Source organism: Neoarius graeffei, chromosome 5 (assembly GCF_027579695.1).
Source record: "Neoarius graeffei isolate fNeoGra1 chromosome 5, fNeoGra1.pri, whole genome shotgun sequence".
Classification (NCBI taxonomy): domain Eukaryota; kingdom Metazoa; phylum Chordata; class Actinopteri; order Siluriformes; family Ariidae; genus Neoarius; species Neoarius graeffei.
Window position 1 is genome coordinate 40,827,975 of NC_083573.1, and position 21,928 is coordinate 40,849,902.

Below are 21,928 nucleotides of genomic sequence, written 5' to 3' on the forward strand. Positions count from 1 at the left end.
CTGTATATCAATTAAGCAAATACTGATAAAGCAAATGACTAAATGCGACATGAAAGGTGGCGAGTGAAAGAGAGTTCACAGAGAGTGAAAGAAAAATGAAACAGTGTCAAGTTACAACAGGCAGAGAAAGTAGGTGAGGCAAAAATAGATTCGCCGTTAGTTATAAAGCATCTGTAACATAGATTATACAGAATAATTTCACATTTTCAAATAACTATCAAGTGCATCATTTCCATGCAGGCTCGAGAGAGTTAAGAACATTTCATGTCATGTTTTTCATGGTGATGTTCAGGACATAATATTTCCTGCTGCACTCTGAAAGGCATATTTTGTATTCTGACCTTTAGCAGTTTATGTCAGACATGAATAAAACAAACAGAATGCCCGGCATAAAATGACTGGGTCCTACCTTTTTAGCTGCCCTTGTAGTAGGGGAGTCTGAAGCTGGAGACATGATACTAGAAGGTATGAGAGAGGAAGGAGAAAGTGCTGATGGATCAGTATTTGTCAAAGCTGAATTGTCTTTTGTTACCAATGGGTCAGTATTACATTTCTTCTGGACAGGATGACATAAGTGACTGTAGCGTCTAGTTTTAGCACTTATACCATCTCTTCGTTTGCAGACACTTTGTTCAGGCCTCTGAAACACTCGAACCGAAGGTCGGCATATGAAGTTCTCAAGGCTCTTTGGGGGTTTCTTGGTTCGTTTTGCCCCAGATCTGATCTTCGCTTTCATATTACCTTCTGAATTATCAGCCTCTTGAACTGTTAAATCCTGCTGCTGTTTATCTCTGCCATCAGTTCCTTCAGAGAAGAAATCCAGTTCCTCTGATTTGGTCTTTCTTGTTTTTTTTCGACCCTCTGTCCCCTCACACGCTTTACCTCTCTCTGGTGCTGGCGTACGTAAATCATTCTTCCTTTTTTTATCCATTTAGATGTTCAGTACAGAAGCAAAATGGCAGCGGAAGGAAGAGCTATTGAGCTATTAAATTAAGATGATGATAGATCCGGATATGAAGATACGTCCTTGTTAAACAAAAAAAAGTAATATTTCCAAATCGGTGCTGTCTTCCTTCATTATATTTCAGGCCTATAGGAATGGGGAAGTAAAGAAAACAAAATTCTTATTAATACTATCATTATCATAAAGTTACAGAACATTATTTCACCAATAGATATGGCCGTAATCATAGCATATAAACAGCATTATGCATTATGTCTTGTCAAACCGAATCCCTGTCAATGATTTCTGTAAAGAAGCCATCGCTAAAATATCCCAGGACTATTCCCTAGTTGTCAAAAGTCAGTTGAAACTATGTTCTGAGCTCTCCAAAAGGCAGGTGCTTTACTGCACTGTGTGAGCTAATTTCTAAGAACAATCCTGAATGATGACCTCAGTGCATTAATTTCCACAGGGGAAGCATAAAATCCACAGCTCAGCCAACTGCCTGAGGGAAAGAACACATTAATACAACCCAGGACATGCAATCTAAAGCTGCGTTAGAGGTGTTGAACGACAAAGTTGACACTGTACATTTCAAATCACTCGCAGGCACAGTCATTGAATAACGTTAATACTGCATGTATTTAAATAAATAAAACAGCGCCTGATTAATAGCTGAAATATCCAGGACCTCCCCATGGTGAATATAAAGCATTATATAAATTCAGTGCAGAAAACATTCAAAGGTGTTTGATTTATAGAGTATATCAGAGTATACTCCATTTAGAATTTTATGCCAGAAAAAAAAAATCCCAAAGGAAAAAGAAAAATGGCTTGAGGAAAGCAGAGACAGCACTGAGTGGAGTGAGCCTGTGTGTGTACACAGTATATACGCTGTAGTTATTAGTAGCACAGTTCAAAAGCAAAGTGAAAAGGGGTATTTTAGTTTTTTTTTTTTTCCTCACTGGGAACTATGCCTAGTTTTCAAAGTTTACCACAATCATTCATCTTATTTCTACCTCCTTCCTATGAAGGTTTTGCCACAGGCTTGCTAACTCTTCTAAGACTCAGTCCAACTGTTATGTCCCTCTCTCTCTCTCTCTCCATTTTATTACTTTCCATAATAGCAAAAACAGATCACTTCGTTGTACACTGCAAATCGAAACATAATAATGATGAACTGACTCTTCATATAAAAGTACTGAATTAAAGTCGATATTTACATGCTGGACCAGAAGTCCTTTTCTAAAAACCATCATCTCTCAAATGGGTTACCAATGTTATTTGGAAAATCGCAGGCTTTCATTTCAGACAAATAGGAATCACAACTAGAGAAGCAGCTTTGGGACCAAAAGGTTGCTGGTTCGATTTCCTGGACCAGCAAGAATGGCTGAAGTGCCCTTGAGCAAGGCATCTAACCCTCAACTGCTCCTCCCCAGGCTGCTCTGGGTATGTTGTATGTCGCTCTGGATAACAGTGTCTGCTAAATGCCTGTAATGTCTCATCTCATTATCTCTAGCTGCTTTATCCTGTTCTACAGGGTCGCAGGCAAGCTGGAGCCTATCCCAGCTGACTACGGGTGAAAGGCGGGGTACACCTTGGACAAGTCGCCAGGTCATCACAGGGCTGACACATAGACACAGACAACCATTCACACTCACATTCACACCTACGGTCAATTTAGAGTCACCAGTTAACCTAACCTGCATGTCTTTGGACTGTGGGGGAAACCGGAGCACCCGGAGGAAACCCACGCGGACAAGGGGAGAACATGCAAACTCCGCACAGAAAGGCCCTCGCCGGCCACGGGACTCGAACCCGGACCTTCTTGCTGTGAGGCGATGGTGCTAACCACTACACCACCGTGCCGCCCTGCCACCCTGCCTGTAATGTAATGCAACTAATATTCGTTTGAAGACCAAGACCGGGGAGCGTCGTGGCTCAGGTGGATAAGGCGCCATACCATAAATCCAGGAACCTGCATTCGATTCCGGCCCGAGGTCATTTCCCGATCCCTCCCTGTCTCTCTCTCCTGCTCATTTCCTGTCTCTACATGTTCCTATCCAATAAAGGTGCAAAAAGCCCCAAAAAATATATCTCTTGAAGACCAAGACCAACCGATTAAACAAGCAGGATAAGGTATTCGGTTCAACCGAAACCCTGCAGCCAGACCGGCCCTTTTCAGATCAGACTGAAGACCCTTGCTCTAACAGTAGCGACGCCTACATCTTTGCTTTTTCTTCTTCCTCCGAATACCGTACATAAATAACCTCAGACATTCATCAAAACATTTTAAGCCACTGTTTCTTTCCGTGCCCTTCTTCCTCCTAATTCTCTGAACTCCACCAGAGCAAGCGTTCACTTAGCAAGTCTCCTTTCTTGTCCTGTTTATCTCACTTTCTCTCTTCAGGTCTATTTCAGTAGTTCTGAAGGATGCCCTTCGTTTTATCAAGTGCAATCAGCCTTGGGCAAGGTACTACATTTCAGATACAGGACCGGTACCATAAAAAGCAAGGTTTTTAGTCCTAAAATAGTTTCCCGGAACGCATACAGCGCCTTGACAGAAATATATGCATTATAGCAATAATATAGTCTATTAGTCATAGGTTTTGGCACCATGACTCTGCCATGCAGTGCAGTGGAGAAAGCTGACATTTTTAACCAGCAGTAGTCTGTGGATATAAGAATAGCAACATGGATAAGGTGATAGACTCGTCTGTTGTTGTTGTGTGTGTGTGTGTGTGTGTGTGTGTGTGTGTGTGTGTGTGTGTGTGTGAACTCCATGATCTGCTCCTGAAAAGGGACTGAGATTGCCATTGACTCATCCGAGGAACTTAAAACCACTAGACGACTGCCGTTTCTGCACTATTTCTCTGACCTAGATATAAGCTGGTCTTCCGAAAATAGAATAAACTAGAACACAACACGACGAAGAAGAAGAAGAAGAAGAGGAGGAAGCCAGAGAAACGCAGGGTAATTAATTAGCAACAATGTTACAATGGCGTTTCCGCCACATCAGTGGAGAAGGCAGTGTAGGCGACTTGTGCAGGAGACTCGACTGCTTCCCTTCAGCCTAGTGTATCATATCATAACACAGTTCCTTGTGTTAGTGAGTAAATAAGCGACTATAACGGTGCTGCCTTCTTTTAGCATTAGGTCATGCACAGGGAGATTGCAAAAGACTCTTGAAAATATAGATTGAAGTTACCCAGGCACTATGCAGGCACGGATGCCTGTGCATATTCAGCTTCCAGGAGATATCTTGTTGATAATAATAAATAATAAATAATAATCATAATAATAATAATACCCCCCCCCCCCAAACTAATTTCCTACCAGAATAATGAAAGTAACCGAGGTTGAACGGTTTCCCATGGCCTAAATAAGAACATAACATCCAGCCCAGCTCGACTCGACTCGACTCTCAAACCAGCTCTGAAAAAGTCAAAAATGATTTTATTTTTCAAACCCCGAGGCAGGACTTACCCACGCTGTAAGAAGACACAGGACAGGATGTGTTCTAGCCCAATTTTCCGAGCGCGCGCACTGAGCCGAAACGCAAAACGCAGGGATGTTGCGCGAGCTTTGCGTGCACTGATGCAGCCGTGAAGATGAACGTTGTGCAACTGCGTACGACACTCAAGTTCCCCCTTCTCCTGCGCCCCCTCCTCCTCTCCTCTCCCTCCCTCCCTCCCCTCCTTCACTCCTCTAATCCGTCTCTTGCGCAGTTGTTTTACATCAAAAGCCCAGTCGTACATTGTGTACCCGCACATGCGCTACTGCTAGGTAAATCCAGTGGTTGCTCTTCCATGAGCGACCTGTGAATTAAACTACACATAACCGAGCATCAGTGCCTGCTCAAGATGACAGAAAAACAAACTCGTTTACATTGATATTAAAATAAGGGCTGCTGGATTCTCGACAGGCTCCTGCTCATCACCAAGCACTTCCTGAAATTGTTCACTACTTGCATTTGAAACCTTTTTTTCCTTCCCCCCCCCTTCCACGAAAAGACTTTACACGTCTACCAAGTTGGACTCTGCATCGATGCTCAGCCCAGAAAAATGACTAAATCACCATGGCTGCTTGATTCTGCTTCGTTTACTTGAACGTGGTGTCATCCAAAAATAAGTGCACTACTGTAAGTCGCCAGAGATGGCATTCCATCCTGAGTTTGATCCAGCACACCCACTTATACAAACCTGACCCAAGTTTGTATGGAGGGATGAGATGTCTCATCTCATCTCGTTATCTCTAGCCGCTTTATCCTGTTCTACAGGGTCGTAGGCAAGCTGGAGCCTATCCCAGCTGACTACGGGCGAAAGGCGGGGTACACCCTGGACAAGTCGCCAGGTCATCACAGGGCTGACACATAGACACAGACAACCATTCACACCGACGGTCAATTTAGAGCCACCAATTAGCCTAACCTGCATGTCTTTGGACTGTGGGGGAAACCGGAGCACCCGGAGGAAACCCACACAGACATGACGAGAAAATGCAAACTCCACACAGAAAGGCCCTCGCTGGCCGCGAACCCAGGACTTGCTGTGAGGCGACAGTGCTAACCACTACACCATCGTGCCACCCAGTGATAAACCTGTCCAAACTTTTTTTGAAACGTGTTGCTGCCATCAAGCTCAAAATCCATCCATCCATCATCTCTAGCCGCTTATCCTGTGCAGGGTCGCAGGCAACCTGGAGCCTATCCCAGCTGACTACGGGCGAAAGGCGGGGTACACCCTGGACAAGTCGCCAGGTCATCACAGGGCTGACACATAGACACAGACAACCATTCACACTCACGGTCAATTTAGAGTCACCAGTTAACCTAACCTGCATGTCTTTGGGGGAAACTGGAGCACCCGGAGGAAACCCACACAGACATCATGCAAACTCCGCACAGAAAGGCCCTCGCCGGCCACGGGGCTCGAACCCGGACCTTCTTGTGTGAGGCGACAGCGCTAACCACGACACTATCATGCCGCCTCGGGATGCTGTGTGAACTGTAAATAATAACAGGATGCGATCATTTGGAACTCCTGTATTTCATTGAAAATAGTACAAAGACAGATGATGAAATTGAGAAATGTTATCGTTTACTGAAAAATATATGCTCATTTTGAGTTTGATGGCAGCAGCACGTTTCAAAAAAAGTTTGGACAGGGGCAAGTTTATCACTGGACGGTAAGGTGGTCCTGGGTTCGAGCCCAGCGGCTGGCGAGGGCCTTTCTGTGTGGAGTTTGCATGTTCTGGCCGTGTCTGTGTGGGTTTCCTCGGGGTGCTCTGGTTTCCCCTACAGTCCAAAGACAGGCAGGTTAGGCTAATTGGTGGCTCTAAATTGACCGTAGGTGTGAATGTGAGTGTGAATGGTTGTTTATCTCTATGTGTCAGCCCTGTGATGATCTGGTCCAGGGTGTACCCCGTCTCTCACCCATAGTCAGCTGGGATAGGCTCCAGCTTGCCTGCGACCCTGCACAGGATAAGCGGCTACAGATGATGGATGGATGGATTTTGAGCTTGATGGCAGCAACACGTTTCAAAAAAAGTTTGGACAGGTTTATCACTGGGTGGCACGGTGGTGTAGTGGTTAGCACTGTCGCCTCACAGCAAGAATGTCCAGGTTCGCGGCCAGCGAGGGCCTTTCTTTGTGGAGTTTGCATTTTCTCGTCGTGTCTGCGTGGGTTTCCTCCAGGTGCTCCGGTTTCCCCCACAGTCCAAAGACATGCAGGTTAGGCTAATTGGTGGCTCTAAATTGACCGTACTGTAGGTGTGAATGGTTGTCTCTGTGTGTCAGGCCTGTAATAACCTGGCGACTTGTCCAGGGTGTACCCCGCCTCTTGCCCGTAGTCAGTTGGGATAGGCTCCAGCTTGCCTGCGACCCTGTAGAACAGAATAAGCGGCTACAGATAATGGATGAATGGATGTTTACCACTGTGTTGCATCACCTCTACGTTTAACAACATTCTGTAAAAGTTTGGGAACTGAGGAGACCAATTGCTGTAGTTTTGAAAGAGAAATGTTGTCCCATTGTTGCCTGATATACAATCTCAGTTGTGCAACAGTTCAGGGTCTCCTTTGTCATATTTTGCGCTTCATAATGCGCCAAATGTTTTAAATGGGAGACAGGTCTGTACTGCAGGCAGGCCAGTTTAGCACCCAGACTCTTTTACTACAGAGCCATGCAGTTGTAATATGGGCTGAAAGCAGTTTGGCGTTATCTTGCTGAAAGAAGGAAGGCCTTCGCTGAAAAAGATTTTGTCTGGATGGCAGCATATTGCTCTGAAACGTGTATACATCATTCAGCATTAATGATGCCTTCCCAGATGTACAAGCTACCCATGTCATGTGCCCTAATGCACCCTCATACTATCACAGATGCTGGCTTTTGAACTGTGCATTGATAACAGGCTGGATGGTCCCTCTCCTCTTTAGCCTGGAGGATGTGGTGTCCATGATTTCTATAAAGAATTTCTACTTTTGATTCATCAGACCTCGGGACAGTTTTCCACTTTGCTTCAGTCCATCGTAAAAGAACTCGGGCCCAGAGAAGGTGGCGGTGTTTCTGGATATTGTTTATATCTGGTTTTAACTTGCATTTGTGGACGCAGTAATGAACCGTTTTCACAGACGATGGTTTTCTGAAGTGTTCCTGAGCCCATACAGTGATTTCCACTACAGACACATGTCTCCTTTTAATGCCTGAGGGCCTGAAGATCACAGGCATCCAGTGTTAGTTTTCAGCCTTGTCTCTTGCATACAGAGATTTCTCCAGATTCTCTGAATCTTTTAATGATATTATGGACCATAGATGATGTGATCCCCAAATTATTTGCAATTTTACATTGAGGTATGTTATTCTTAAATTGTTGCATTGTTTTCTCATGCAGTCTTTCACAGAGCGGTGAACCTCTCCCCAACTTTACTTCTGATAGACTCCGCTTCTCTGGGATGCTCTTTTTTTTTATACCCAATCATCTTACTGACCTGTTGCTAATTAAACAAATTACGGTTTTTTTTAGCATTACACAACTTTTTCAGTCTTTTGTTGCCCTTGTCCCAAGTTTTCTGAACTTGTTGCTGACATCAAATTCAGAATGAGCGTATATTTTTAAAAAAAACAATAAACTTTCTCATTTTCGACATTTGGTATGTTGTCTTTTTACTTTTTCAATGAAATATAGGGTTTCCATGATTTGCATATCTTCACATTCTGTTTTTATTTAAAGTTTACGCAGCATCCCAACTTTTCTGGAATTGGGGTTGTAAATTAGTCAATTAATCTGTTAATTTATCTGGTAAACTAAATTAGTTTAATTAGTCTATTAATATAATGATAGTCACTGGTGCACTAAGTTTTTTTTTTTACTGTGGTAGTCAGATCACTGATTACCTCAATAATCAATAAACTCTTTAATGAACTCATCCATTATGTTTCACCAAACTAAACGTTTTAGTTATTTAATGCAAGGTTCAAATAACTCTTCTGTAACCTCATCAGCTTTTTTTGTAAACCCATTAGTTCATAATTAGCCTGTTCCTCAACTAGCTTGCTAACTAAATTAGCACACCCATATATTAGTGGACTAATTAATTAGCTCTTAATTAGAACATAATTCATACTTTATGTGGAGGGATAAGTCAACATATATGTTATTTATCTGCAGTGTGAAGTATGTGAAGTATCCTTCCGTTTGGGTTCGCTTTGGCATTCAGAGTGTTCACAAAGTGCGTACAGTACATGTCACCTTAGAGCCCCTCAGTGCAGGGCTCCTGGCTCATTCCTTCATCTGGATGACTGGCTGATAAGCTTGCCTGAAGACAAAGCTGTCTTAATTATGGATGCAGTCATGAAATTGCATCTTGCCTATTTGAAGACTTTCGACAATGAGCTGGAATAGTTTTATTTGCAGCTCCACTAATGAAACTGGGTATGTTGTGCCACAGACCAGTTTGATATTGACAGAATGCTCAGCATAGAAAGAAACTATGTTGAGGTTGGGCAAGCAAGTGTCAGAAGTGGACAGATGCACTTCTTCTGTCTTATGACCTGCCTAGCTATTGGGTCCAATGCTCCCAGATAGCGGACATGCTGTCTTGCAGAAGTCCTGTGCAATTGGCATATTTGCAAGATGGTAGTGCAGCTAATGTGGAACAACAACAGAAGAGTGGAAGACCCATTCTGGCCAAACAGATCATGGTATTTCCTGCTGTTAATTCTACTGACAGGCTGTCCATTTCCGCTACCCATTAGACCAGATCTGTGATCCCTGATGAAAGAGTCACTAGCCCCATTTTACACAGCCTGTTCAAGGCAGGAATCTTATGCCTTTATTCCACCTTGTATTCTGTATAAAATGCAGAATGGGGGTGTGTTGTTCCACCTCTGAGCTGGAATAATTGATAGTAACATAGCTGGAATCAATGTCTTTATAAAAGGGACAGCTGGCGTGGCAGAACAGGGGTGTGACATTTTTGACATTGACATTCTTCTTTCCGAGACCAGTGCAAATTTAAACGTCTCCCGCATGGCTGTCTCCCTCAAATCACTTCCTACTTCTCTTCACTTTCTCCTACAACATATGTGTGATCACGCAAACATTTTGCTTGCATGAGTCTCTCCATTCTTCTCTTCCTCGTTACCTTTCATTCTGATTCCCTCTCTCTCTCTCCCTCATTCTCTCCTCTCCGTTTGTGAGTGCAGTTTTCTGTGATACTTTTTTTTATTGAGGTTATTACTTCTCTTAAGCATGAATTATTTAATGGAAGTGATTACATGGTGCAGATGGGTGCATATGATGCTCAGCAACTTTGCTTGTGTTTGAAGAGTGGTATAAATGTGCACGGCTAACAAAAACGCCTCAACATTCAGTTCCTCTTCCATTGTTTTGAAATCAGCACCTGTATGCTCGGTGTATTCATATTTCTGGCACGTAAATACATCACCCTAGATGCCAATGTTCAGTTGTAACACGTCATGTCATGTGCCTCTGGTTGCGGAACACCAGCTCACAATGTAAAATCACACACTCTGGATTCAGTGTAAATCACTACAGATGGAATATTGAGGTGTCTTCATTCCACCAATATTATGGAATATCTGTGTAGAAAGGGCTACTGTGGCACAACAAAACACACACCTTGAAATTATGAGCCTGTGAACCACCCTAGCATATAAAGGCCATGATTGTGCCTGCTGCATTTATATACCAGTAGGAGGTAACATTTTCTCACTATAGTACAAAGCAATGGGCATTAACCCCTTATCAATTCAGCATGCACTATGGTTACCTCAATTGGTAGCATTAAGAGGAGTATCCCTCGTGGATAGTCATGAAGCAGCGACAGAGAGCTCACTGTCTACATCTACTAAATTTTACAGCCTAAATCCTGCATTATTGCAGCCCATGTGCTCTGTGGTGAGTTTGGGATTCTCACCCTCAATAGAGTACCGTATCAGGACATCAAGTATTTCTTATTCTCAGTGGAGAACGCTATCAGCACTTGAGCAGAGGAAGCTGTGTCAACATTTGTGCACCAAAAGGACACGTTGAACCTCATGACAACTTTGATATACTGCCTCCATGAGGTTCTGAAGGAAATTGCCTTGACAATCAATAACAAAAGAAAGTAGATCTGATGGTTATACCGTATAACTATCCATGGCTCTATGACTGAGAGGAGGGCAACCATTTCACCTGGGTGACTCAGGTTGGCAAAAATGGCCAGAGGGCAAGGACCTTACATAGGCTACCCTTGTGAGGTCACATTTATCAGGTGATAACTTTGTTATTTGAACTCAGCAAGGAAATGAGCAAAAGGGAACACCCTAGTTCAAAGGAAATCACTCTGGTGGTACTCCACTCAGTCACAGACCCAAGATTAAATACATAACCTTCCAGTTCATGATGAGTTTTTTGGCAACCAACATGTTTTGAACAAACTAATTCAGGTCAGGTAGAACTGGCAGGTAATGCATGATGAGTGCCATCTGTGTTTGATTACTGGCAATTTACTCTTGTGTGTTTTTCTGTCTTCTTGCAGAGCGAAGCTGGTAATCGGGGAGAGAGAGATGAGCTACCCAGCACTGTGTTTGTTGGTTTGTGTGTGCATGTGTAAAAATAAACAAGTCACTGAAAAGTGAAATTGGAAAGAAATAAAATGCACGTCGAATTGCCAAGCCTTCCTCATTCCCTTAGCTGTTTGAGTATTGCACTAATATTGTCTGGCTAGTGGTGTTTCTCACAACAATTAATGTGCTGTGCCTAACCCGTAAGCAAATTTTTGTGATATTAATACAGCTTACAACTAAAGCAAGTCAGTATAACCATAACCTACCCTATGCATCACTGAATATATTCAAAGAGCCTATTTTTCCATAAACTAATTATTAGCCTTATACTGATAAAAAAAATTACTATTATATCCCTCATCAAAATATTCCCGTGTAGGGATTGGCCAAGGATGGCTTACATAACAGAAAATAGTTCCACCACTGATTAAGCAATGTATCTCGTGACATTAAAAAAATGGATATGGTGTAAGTCAGTCATGGTACATTGCACATGCGCAGGTCAAAGATTGCACCGACATAAACAACAAACATGGCTGCCTCCAATGCCAGTCACTTCAGAGAATCCATAATTTCAACTGAATCCTCTCAGTGAATGGTATATACTCAGTGCATTGATTAATATACTAACTATTAGCCACAATTTCAAACTTTAAGGTTCTTGTAATCTCATCTCATCATCTCTAGCCACTTTATCCTGTTCTACAGGGTCGCAGGCAAGCTGGAGCCTATCCCAGCTGACTACGGGCGAAAGGCGGGGTACACCCTGGACAAGTCGCCAGGTCATCACAGGGCTGACACATAGACACAGACAACCATTCACACTCATATTCACACCTACGGTCAATTGAGAGTCACCAGTTAACCTAACCTGCATGTCTTTGGACTGTGGGGGAAACCGGAGCACCCGGAGGAAACCCACGCGGACACGGGGAGAACATGCAAACTCCACACAGAAAGGCCCTCGCCGGCCACGGGGCTCGAACCCAGACCTTCTTTTTTTTGTCACGCCGCTCCTGTGGGGGACGGCCCCGTGGGGGCGGTTGGGGGTTATACCTGGGGGATGCTCTGGACTCTTGCAGTGGTGCTTTTGTGGCTGGGGACTGCAGTTGTCTTGCTGGCTTTGGGACTCTGGTTGTCATGGACAGTTTTGCACTCAAGTTTCCATCAATGAAGAGTTATAACATCAACGAAACTGTCCTCATGTTAAAACTGTTAATATTATAGTCAGGCTGTCTGTTGTTGCCCAAATGAGGATGGGTTCCCTTTTGAGTCTGGTTCCTCTCGAGGTTTCTTCCTCATGTCGTCTGAGGGAGTTTTTCCTTGCCACCGTTGCCACAGGCGTGCTCATTGGGGATAGATTAGGGATAAATTAGCTCATGTTTTAAGTCGTTCAAATTCTGTAAAGCTGCTTTGCGGCAATGTTTATTGTTAAAAGCGCTATACAAATAAACTTGACTTGACTTGACTTCTTGCTGTGAGGCGACAGCGCTAACCACTACACTACCGTGCCGCCCCAGGTTCTTGTAATGGTAAACAAAACATTTTGCACAAGTCAAGTCAAGTCAAGTTTATTGTCAAATATGCTATACATGCTCGACATACAGCACAGTTGAAATTTCAGTCCTCTCTGACCCACGGTGCAAACAGGCAATGCAATACATAAAAATAAAAATAGAATAATTGGAAAAAAAACAATATAACCAGTATAAACACTATAAACACTCTAGATAGGAACTAGACATAGACTAAACACTCAGACAAACAATATAAGCAGTATAAATAAATAGTGTAAACACTAGACAAGAACTAGACAAAGACTAAACACTCAGACAATATAAACAGTATAAACACTCTAGATTTGAACTAGACGTAGACTAAACACTCATATATATATATACACACACACATAAATTGGTTCAAATAAACAAACAGTCAAGGGCACTTGAGGTATAGCAGGTATTGACTGGACTTTTTTCATTCATAGTATTGTACCACACAATTCACCACCATTTTCAATAATTACAGTGGTGCTTGAAATTTTGTGAACCCTTTAGAATTTTCTATATTTCTGCATAAATAGGACCTAAAACATCATCAGATTTTCACACAAGTCCTAAAAGTAGATAAAAAGAACCCAGTTAAACAAATGAGACAAAAATATTATACTTGGCCATTTATTTATTGAGGAAAATGATCCAATATTACATATCTGTGAGTGGCAAAAGTATGTGAACCTCTAGGATTAGCAGTTAATTTGAAGGTGAAATTAGAGTCAGGTGTTTTTAATCAATGGGATGACAATCAGGTGTGAGTGGGCACCCTGTTTTATTTCAAGAACAGGGATCTATCAAAGGCTGATCTTCACAACACATGTTTGTGGAAGTGTATCATGGCATGAACAAAGGAGATTTCTGAGGACCTCAGAAAAAGCATTGTTGATGCTCATCAGGCTGGAAAAAGTTACAAAACCATTTCTAAAGAGTTTGGACTCCACCAATCCACAGTCAGACAGATTGTCTACAAATAGAGGAAATTCAAGACCATTGTTATCCTCCCCAGGAGTGGTCGACCAACAAAGATCACTCCAAGAGCGAGGCTTGTAATAGTCAGCAAGGTCACAAAGGACCCCAGAGTAACTTCTAAGCAACTGAAGGCCTCTCTCACATTGGCTAATGTTAATGTTCATGAGTCCACCATCAGGAGAACACTAAACAACAATTGTGTGCATGGCAGGGTTGCAAGGAGAAAGCCACTGCTCTCCAAAAAGAACATTGCTGCTCATCTGCAGTTTGCTAAAGATCATGTGGACAAGCCAGAAGGCTATTGGAAAAAATGTTTTATGTACAGATGAGACCAAAATAGAAATTTTTGGCTGAAATGAGAAGCATTATGTTTGGAGAAAGGAAAACACTGCATTCCAGCATAAGAACCTTATTCCATCTGTGAAACATGGTGGTGGTAGTGTCATGGTTTGGGCCTGTTTTGCTGCATCTGGGCCAGGATGGCTTGCCATCATTAATGGAACAATGAATTCTGAATTATACCAGCGAATTCTAAAGGAAAATGTCAGGACATTTGTCCATGAACTGAATCTCAAGAGAAGGTGGGTCATGCAGCAAGACAACGACCCTAAGCACGCAAGTCGTTCTACCAAAGAATGGTTAAAGAATAAAGTTAATGTTTTGGAATGGCCAAGTCAAAGTCCTGACCTTAATCCAATCGAAATGTTGTGGAAGGACCTGAAGTGAGCAGTGAGGAAACCCACCAACATCCCAGAGTTGAAGCTGTTCTGTATGGAGGAATGGGCTAAAATTCCTCCAAGCTGGTGTGCAGGACTGATCAACAGTTACCGGAAATGTTTAGTTGCAGTTATTGCTGCACAAGGGGGTCACACCAGATACTGAAAACAAAGGTTCACATACTTTTGCCACTCACAGATATGTAATATTGGATCATTTTCCTCAGTAAATAAATGACCAAATATTATATTTTTGTCTCATTTGTTTAACTGGGTTCTCTTTATCTACTTTTAGGACTTGTGTTGAAAATCTGATGATTTAGGTCATATTTATGCAGAAATATAGAAAATTCTAAAGGGTTCACCAACTTTCAAGCACCACTGTAATCTGATTCATTAATTGCCATGATACAAGGAAATACATGCAGGACCCAGAGGTACATGCATCATAAGCAGGAATGGTATCCCAAAAAACTGTTTAATACATATTTAGTACTACTTTAGCTTTATGAGCTAGGCTTGTAGTACTCGAGTCCAGGACTCAGACTCAAGTCCGACTTGTGCCCTAATTTTAAGGACTCGTGGACTGGCTTGGACTTGAACACTGATGACTCGGACTCGGACTCGTGCATTAACTGTATTCGGACGCGTAAATTGGAGACGAGGACTCGGATTTTTTCTTTATTTTTTGTGACATGCCATAATAATTTGCCATAAGATATTTATATCTACATTAATATTTATACTAATTCTGTGCAAGAGAACACACATTCACCTGTTCATACGTCATGTTCAGGAACAAACTAACATTAATGGCGCTAAAATGCCTGGAGAGAAGCCCGTAGGATTGTTCGGTTTGCTTCTACAGACTTCTCGTGCAGTGGGAAAAAATGCACTGCTATGTGTTCCATATGTAGAAGAACTATCGAGGAGACAATGGGGACAACCTCGAACTTCAATCGTCATTTGGTAAGACTCCACCCAGAGAAGGAAGTGACACGCTGTGTTCATTGCTCTGTTGACAGGGGGCTTGCTGACTGATGAACTAGCTAGTGTTAACCTTCTCTCATGTTATTTGCCCTGTTGATAGTGGGCAGGGCTAACTGAGCAATGAAGAAACTTTTTATCTGTAGCCTATTAACTAAAATGGGGCAATCAAGCAGTAGCATTAGTCCAACACAGTAGCAGAGACGCTTTCACATAAAGGCAGCAACAGACACCGTCAAATGGTGCAGTTGGAGTCTTGTTCATGAACTTGACTTGGACTCGACTTGGATCAATAGTGGACTCGACTTGGACTTAAAATTTTCTTTAATGACTTGGACTTGACTCGGACTTGAACACTGGGGACTCGAGACTGGACTCGGACTCAAGGTTTAGTGACTCGACTACAAACACTTATGAGCATAACACCTGAAAACTCAGAAGACGTACAGCTTCAGTAGATAACAAACAAAATGATGTTGCCATGACCCCTGGTTCCTGTAACATTGCTAAGGAATCCAAATTAGCAAGTGTAAAATTGATCAGTTTCAAACATTCTGCATGACTTGGCACATGGAAATTACACTGAAAATCTCATCTCATCTCATTATCTCTAGCCGCTTTATCCTTCTACAGGGTCACAGGCAAGCTAGAGCCTATCCCAGCTGACTACGGGCAAGAGGCGGGGTATACCCCGGACAAGTCACCAGGTCATCACAGGGCTGACACATAGACACAGACAACCATTCACACTCACATTCACACCTACGGTCAATTTAGAGTCACCAGTTAACCTAACCTGCATGTCTTTGGACTGTGGGGGAAACCGAAGCACCCGGAGGAAACCCACGTGGACACGGGGAGAACATGCAAACTCCGCACAGAAAGGCCCTCGCCGGCCCCGGGGCTCGAACATGGACCTTCTTGCTGTGAGGCAACAGCGCTAACCACTACACCACCGTGCCGCCCCTACACTGAAAATTTGACAACATCTCATCTCATTATCTCTAGCCGCTTTATCCTGTTCTACAGGGTCGCAGGCAAGCTGGAGCCTATCCCAGCTGACTACGGGCGAAAGGTGGGGTACACCCTGGACAAGTCGCCAGGTCATCACAGGGCTGACACATAGACACAGACAGCCATTCACACTCACATTCACACCTACGGTCAATTTAGAGTCACCAGTTAACCTAACCTGCATGTCTTTGGACTGTGGGGGAAACCGGAGCACCCGGAGGAAACCCACGCGGACACGGGGAGAACATGCAAACTCTGCACAGGCGACAGCGCTAACCACTACACCACCATGCCGCCCCTACACTGAAAATTTGACAACAAAATACTGAAATTCCCCTTAAGCATTATCATATCAAAAAGCAACCATTTGAGGCTAATAACAAAACTCTTTTATTTTATTTTTATCCCTTGCTTTTTCATCCTGTAGATCTTCATTTGTATGCCCTTTCCTAAATAGCACATCTGCGGTCTTGTGGTCCTTGTTTGCATGTGCCTTTTGGGCTTTAGCATGTCCTATTTCTCTTTTAGGGCTTTGGAAGGGTGCTCACTCTCTGCTCTATGTTCTCGCTTTATCTTCTATGCCCCCTTATTGTGTCCTTTGGTGAAGCCCATTCAAAAGAACAGGCACAGCAGATATGGAACAATGTCATGATACAACCCCTTCTCCTATGATTCACTTTTTTGAGTGTGAAAGGTCCTAGAAGCACAATGAAACACAATCCTTTTAAATTCTTGCAGTATGTAAACATCTGTATCATGTAAACAAAGAACTAACCTTTCAAAAATGTCAGAATGATCCCATAATACATCACAATGGGATGTTAAATCCCAAACCTAACAAGGCTTCTTCTTAACAGCAGCTGGCAAACCAGCTTACAATGTACTGTATTAATGCCAGCTGTTAATCTGGACTGTGGAGTTGTGACTTGGAGTTCTACTATATAATGTAAAAATCATTACGTCTATTCTGTTTCAGTGTGACTGCATATTTATCGATTTGCTCAATATGTGCTTCACAATGTAACAGAAGATGCTATACTGGCTTTATACTTTGATAATGAACGCAGAGCCATGTTTTTAATTCAGTGTAGTAAGTGATTGAATGGTGTCACTAAGTGAGGACTTGGAGGAGGACTGTAAACCCATTCCAGCTCATTCAATATACAACCTCAAGTCAGAAAAAGTTCAGACGGTATGTTGAAATTGAAATTAAAGCTAGACAGCCTTTCGATTTCATAAAATCGGTGAAATTTAGGTCCGTCTGAAATTTGGTCATTGTGATAGGTTTATTTCTGCAATATCTATAACAAACAAACAAACCAGGCCATTCTGTGGCTGGGAAGTTATTTAATTTTAGGGGATTCCTGAGCAAATAATTTGCATGAAATCGCTCGCTTTGCGCAGTCAAGCAGACAGAGGAAGTCCGTGTGCGCATGCGCAGGTTTACCTTCGACCTTCTTCTTTTGGGTTTTACAGCAGCTGGCATCCACACTGTTGCATTACTGCCATCTACAGGTTTACCTTTGACAGTGCACTGGCAGTTCCATCATTCTATCGCTAAACGAACAGCTGGTCACACCGAGGTGCTCGCTGACCGCCGATATTTATTAGTTTGGTCCTGCGTTTCCTTTCCTTCACAACATAACGTCTTTTCTTCTCACTTTCCATTACTGTAGTCGGTCTTTCACGTTTCATTCGCGCCCTCCATTTTCCTCTCCTGTTTAAAATTTGTATCCCACAATGCCTTGTGCGAACAGGGAAAGCCCACCATGTAATGCATAACGTAGGATCTTGAATTGCGTCATGGTGAAGCAGGAAAAAATAGCAGAGAATTTAGGGCCACATGGTCCTAAATTCATTAATTGTTCTATGTAAAATTAATAATAATAAAATTGGAAGTCTGTGATTCAAATTCAGTAGCTTTTGGTCCACTAAACAAAAATATTTGGGTGTCAGGGAAAATTCTTTTTATGACCTACACTTGAAAAATCTGAAAGGCAGTCTACTTTTAAAGCTGAAAGCATGATTTGTAAATATTCTTTGACCTGTGTTGCATTCAAAATAACACAGCAGCACATTATTAGATGTTTTACCTCATAAATTTAATCTTTTTTTTTTCAAAACAAACCCATTTCAATTTTGATTCTTGCAACACATTTCAATAAAAGTTGGGACGGTAAAGCAGTTAAGACTTTGTAATGTTGCCATTCCTTCTCACGAGAAACAATACACAATGCTTCTCATAGACTAACATGAAACCTATGTTTTCAATGTCTTCAATGTACTTCCCCTTGCTCCTTTAGATGCCTATGTTTAGGATTTTTATTTTCATAAATAGAAAAAATACATTTCGAATGGGGCGGCACGGGGCGGCACGGTGGTGTAGTGGTTAGCGCTGTCGCCTCACAGCAAGAAGGTCCTGGGTTCGAGCCCTGGGGCTGGCGAGGGCCTTTCTGTGTGGAGTTTGCATGTTCTCCCCGTGTCCGCGTGGGTTTCCTCCGGGTGCTCCGGTTTCCCCCACAGTCCAAAGACATGCAGGTTAGGTTAACTGGTGACTCTAAATTGGCCGTAGGTGTGAATGTGAGTGTGAATGGTTGTCTGTGTCTATGTGTCAGCCCTGTGATGACCTGGCGACTTGTCCAGGGTGTACCCCGCCTTTCGCCCGTAGTCAGCTGGGATAGGCTCCAGCTTGCCTGCAACCCTGTAGAAGGATAAAGCGGCTAGAGATAATGAGATGAGATGAGATGGGGCGGCACGGTGGTGTAGTGGTTAGCGCTGTCGCCTCACAGCAAGAAGGTCCTGGGTTCGAGCCCTGGGGCCGGCGAGGGCCTTTCTGTGTGGAGTTTGCATGTTCTCCCCGTGTCCGCGTGGGTTTCCTCCGGGTGCTTCGGTTTCCCCCACAGTCCAAAGACATGCAGGTTAGGTTAACTGGTGACTCTAAATTGACCGTAGGTGTGAATGTGAGTGTGAATGGTTGTCTGTGTCTATGTGTCAGTCCTGTGATGACCTGGCGACTTGTCCAGGGTGTACCCCGCCTTTCGCCCGTAGTCAGCTGGGATAGGCTCCAGCTTGCCTGCGACCCTGTAGAAGGATAAAGCGGCTAGAGATAATGAGATGAGATGAGACATTTCGAATGCTTTTGTGCTAGATGCTCTTCTATTCTCCTTTTCATTTCATTTCATTTCATCTTGCAGCTGTTTGCAGGCTTGTTTTCTGGCAACTTATTTGACCAGAAATCATAGTGCTTTATATTTATGCATTTCAGAGTAAAATGTTCTACCTTTATTAACTCTTGCTATGTGTTTGTCTCTGATCTTTGGTCTTTGCAGTCAGAATTAACCAGGTCCCTTAAAATTGTTTATAAAATCACCTACTGTCACATTACACATTTTGAGCAATCCCATTTCTAGTCATTATCACAAGATTTACATTCTTTTTGGAAAAAGATGTTTCGGGACCAAAGACCCCAAGTGATGAAGCATTTCAGGTGTTATTTTTTCCCATTCTTCCTGCAAACAGGTCTTAAAGTGTGGTCGTTGTTTTCATATTTTTAATTTCAAAATTCGCCACACATTCTCTATTGGGGACAGAGGGGACAGGCACCCTCTTCTTCCACAGTCATGCCTTTGTAATGTGTGCAGAACGTGGAAAAGGTGTCATTTTAAAGGCAGCATATGTTCCTCCAAAATCCAAATGTACTTTTCTACTTTTCTGCATTAATGCTGCCATCACAGAGGTGTAAGTTACCTTTGTCAAGAGCACTGATACAATGCCATACCATGACAGACCCTGGCTTTTGGACTTGTTGCTAGTAACAGTTTTGTCTTTGGTTTGGAGCACATGGTGTCCTTTTCTTAAAAAATACAAAAATAAATAAAAATAAATGAAAAACCCTAGAATACTGATTCGTCTGATCACAATACACATTTCTACTGTGTGATGATCCAGCCCAGATGACTCTGAGCCCAAAGAAGTTGATGTCGCTTCTGGACACAGTTAACATCAGGCTTCCTTTCTGCACAGTAAAGTTTTAACTGGCATTTGTGGATGTAACTCTGTATTGTAGTGCTTGACAAAGGTTTGTCAAAGTAATCCTGAGCCCGTGTGATTATATCAGCTATAGATTAATGACAGTTCTTGATGTCATCTGAGGGATCAGAGATCACGGGTGTTCGGCTTAGGCTTGTGCCCTTGCCTTTTACACACTGAAATTCCTCCAGATTTCTTGAATTGTTTAATGATATTATACACCATAGAGGGTGAAATATCCAAATCTCTTTGTATTTTTCTTGAGAAACATTGTTTTTAATCATTTCAATAATTTTCTCACACATTTGTGGCTAAACTAGAGAGCCTCGGCATATCTTTACACCTCAAAGACTAGGCCGTTCCTGGATACTGATTTTGTATCAAATCAGGATTACAATCACCTGTTGACATCACCTGTTTCAAATCACATCATTACTTAATTGTTTTACCTCATTACTAGCCACTAATTTGCCCCCATCACAACTTTCTTTGGAATGTGTTGCAGGTCTGAAACCCAGGAATGGATGTATATTAACAAACAAAATGAAGTTGACCAGACAAAACATGAACTATCTTGGGTTCATACTGTCTGCAATGAAATACAAGTCAAATTAAAATTAGAAATCACTGCTTTCTTTTTTCATTTGCATTTGCCATACCGTCCCAACTTTTCCTGATTTGGGGTTGTATCATTTGTATCTACTGATTTTGCATATCTACCTTACTACATAACTAATTACATATCTGTAGCAATTCACACTTTCAACAAAAGATGTTTTGTAAAATGATTGCTTAAGCTTTTCACTTTGTTTACACATTTGTTATTTTAGTCATCATAAAAACTGTATTTGATGTGTCTGTTAAAAATGATCTTTTTTTTTAATAACGTAAAAATTCTTGCTCAATCAATATTTAAGATTAAAAACCACCAGACTTGTGTCCAGAGGCCACGTTTGCTGAAATAACCCTAATAATTTTCATTTGTGAATCATTGATTTCTGTGCTTTTCCAATTTTAATCTAAAGCCAAATATTTGAGTGTAAAATGTTATTATATAGCATTTTGTCCTCAATATATTCCTTCTGACCTTTCATCAGTTTTGCTCACTGGGAAGAAACAATACACAATGCTTCTCATAGACTGCTTAATATGAAGCTTATATTCTCAATGTCTTCAACGTGCGTCCCACTGTTACTTTAGATGCATATGTTTAGGATTATTATTTGCATAAATGGGTGACACGGTGGTGTAGTGATTAGCACTGTCTCCTCACAGCAAGAAGGTCCTGGGTTCGAGCTCAGTGGCCGGCGAGGGCCTTTCTGTGTGGAGTTTGCACATTCTCCCCATGTCTGCGTGGGTTTCCTCCGGGTGCTCCGGTTTCCCCCACAGTCCAAAGACATGCAGGTTAGGTTAACTGGTGACTCTAAATTGACCGTAGGTGTGAATGTGAGTGTGAATGGTTGTTTGTCTCTATGCGATGACCTGGTGACTTGTCCAGGGTGTACCCCGCCTTTCGCCCGTAGTCAGCTGGGATAGGCTCCAGCTTGCCTGCGACCCTGTAGAACAGGATAAAGCGGCTAGAGATAATGAGATGAGATGAAACCTCATGTAAAGTTATACCACATTTTAAGCAAAATAAAGC

At 42.4% G+C, this 21,928-nt stretch overlaps 1 protein-coding gene across 8 annotated transcripts in view; it reads right to left on the reverse strand.

Moving 5' to 3' along the window:
* The window catches only part of LOC132886718 (histone-lysine N-methyltransferase ASH1L-like), a 41,009-nt gene extending 36,433 nt beyond the window's left edge, over window positions 1-4,576 (reverse strand). For all 8 annotated transcript variants that reach the window (XM_060921711.1, XM_060921712.1, XM_060921710.1 and 5 more), the window contains exons 1-2: window positions 4,430-4,576; window positions 410-1,090 (exon numbers count right to left, since the gene is read on the reverse strand). In XM_060921711.1, coding sequence (XP_060777694.1) covers window positions 410-931 — 522 coding nt within the window. In that variant the 5' untranslated portion in view covers window positions 932-1,090; window positions 4,430-4,576. The remainder of the gene's footprint in view (window positions 1-409; window positions 1,091-4,429) is intronic.
* Window positions 4,577-21,928: the final 17,352 nt, after the last annotated feature.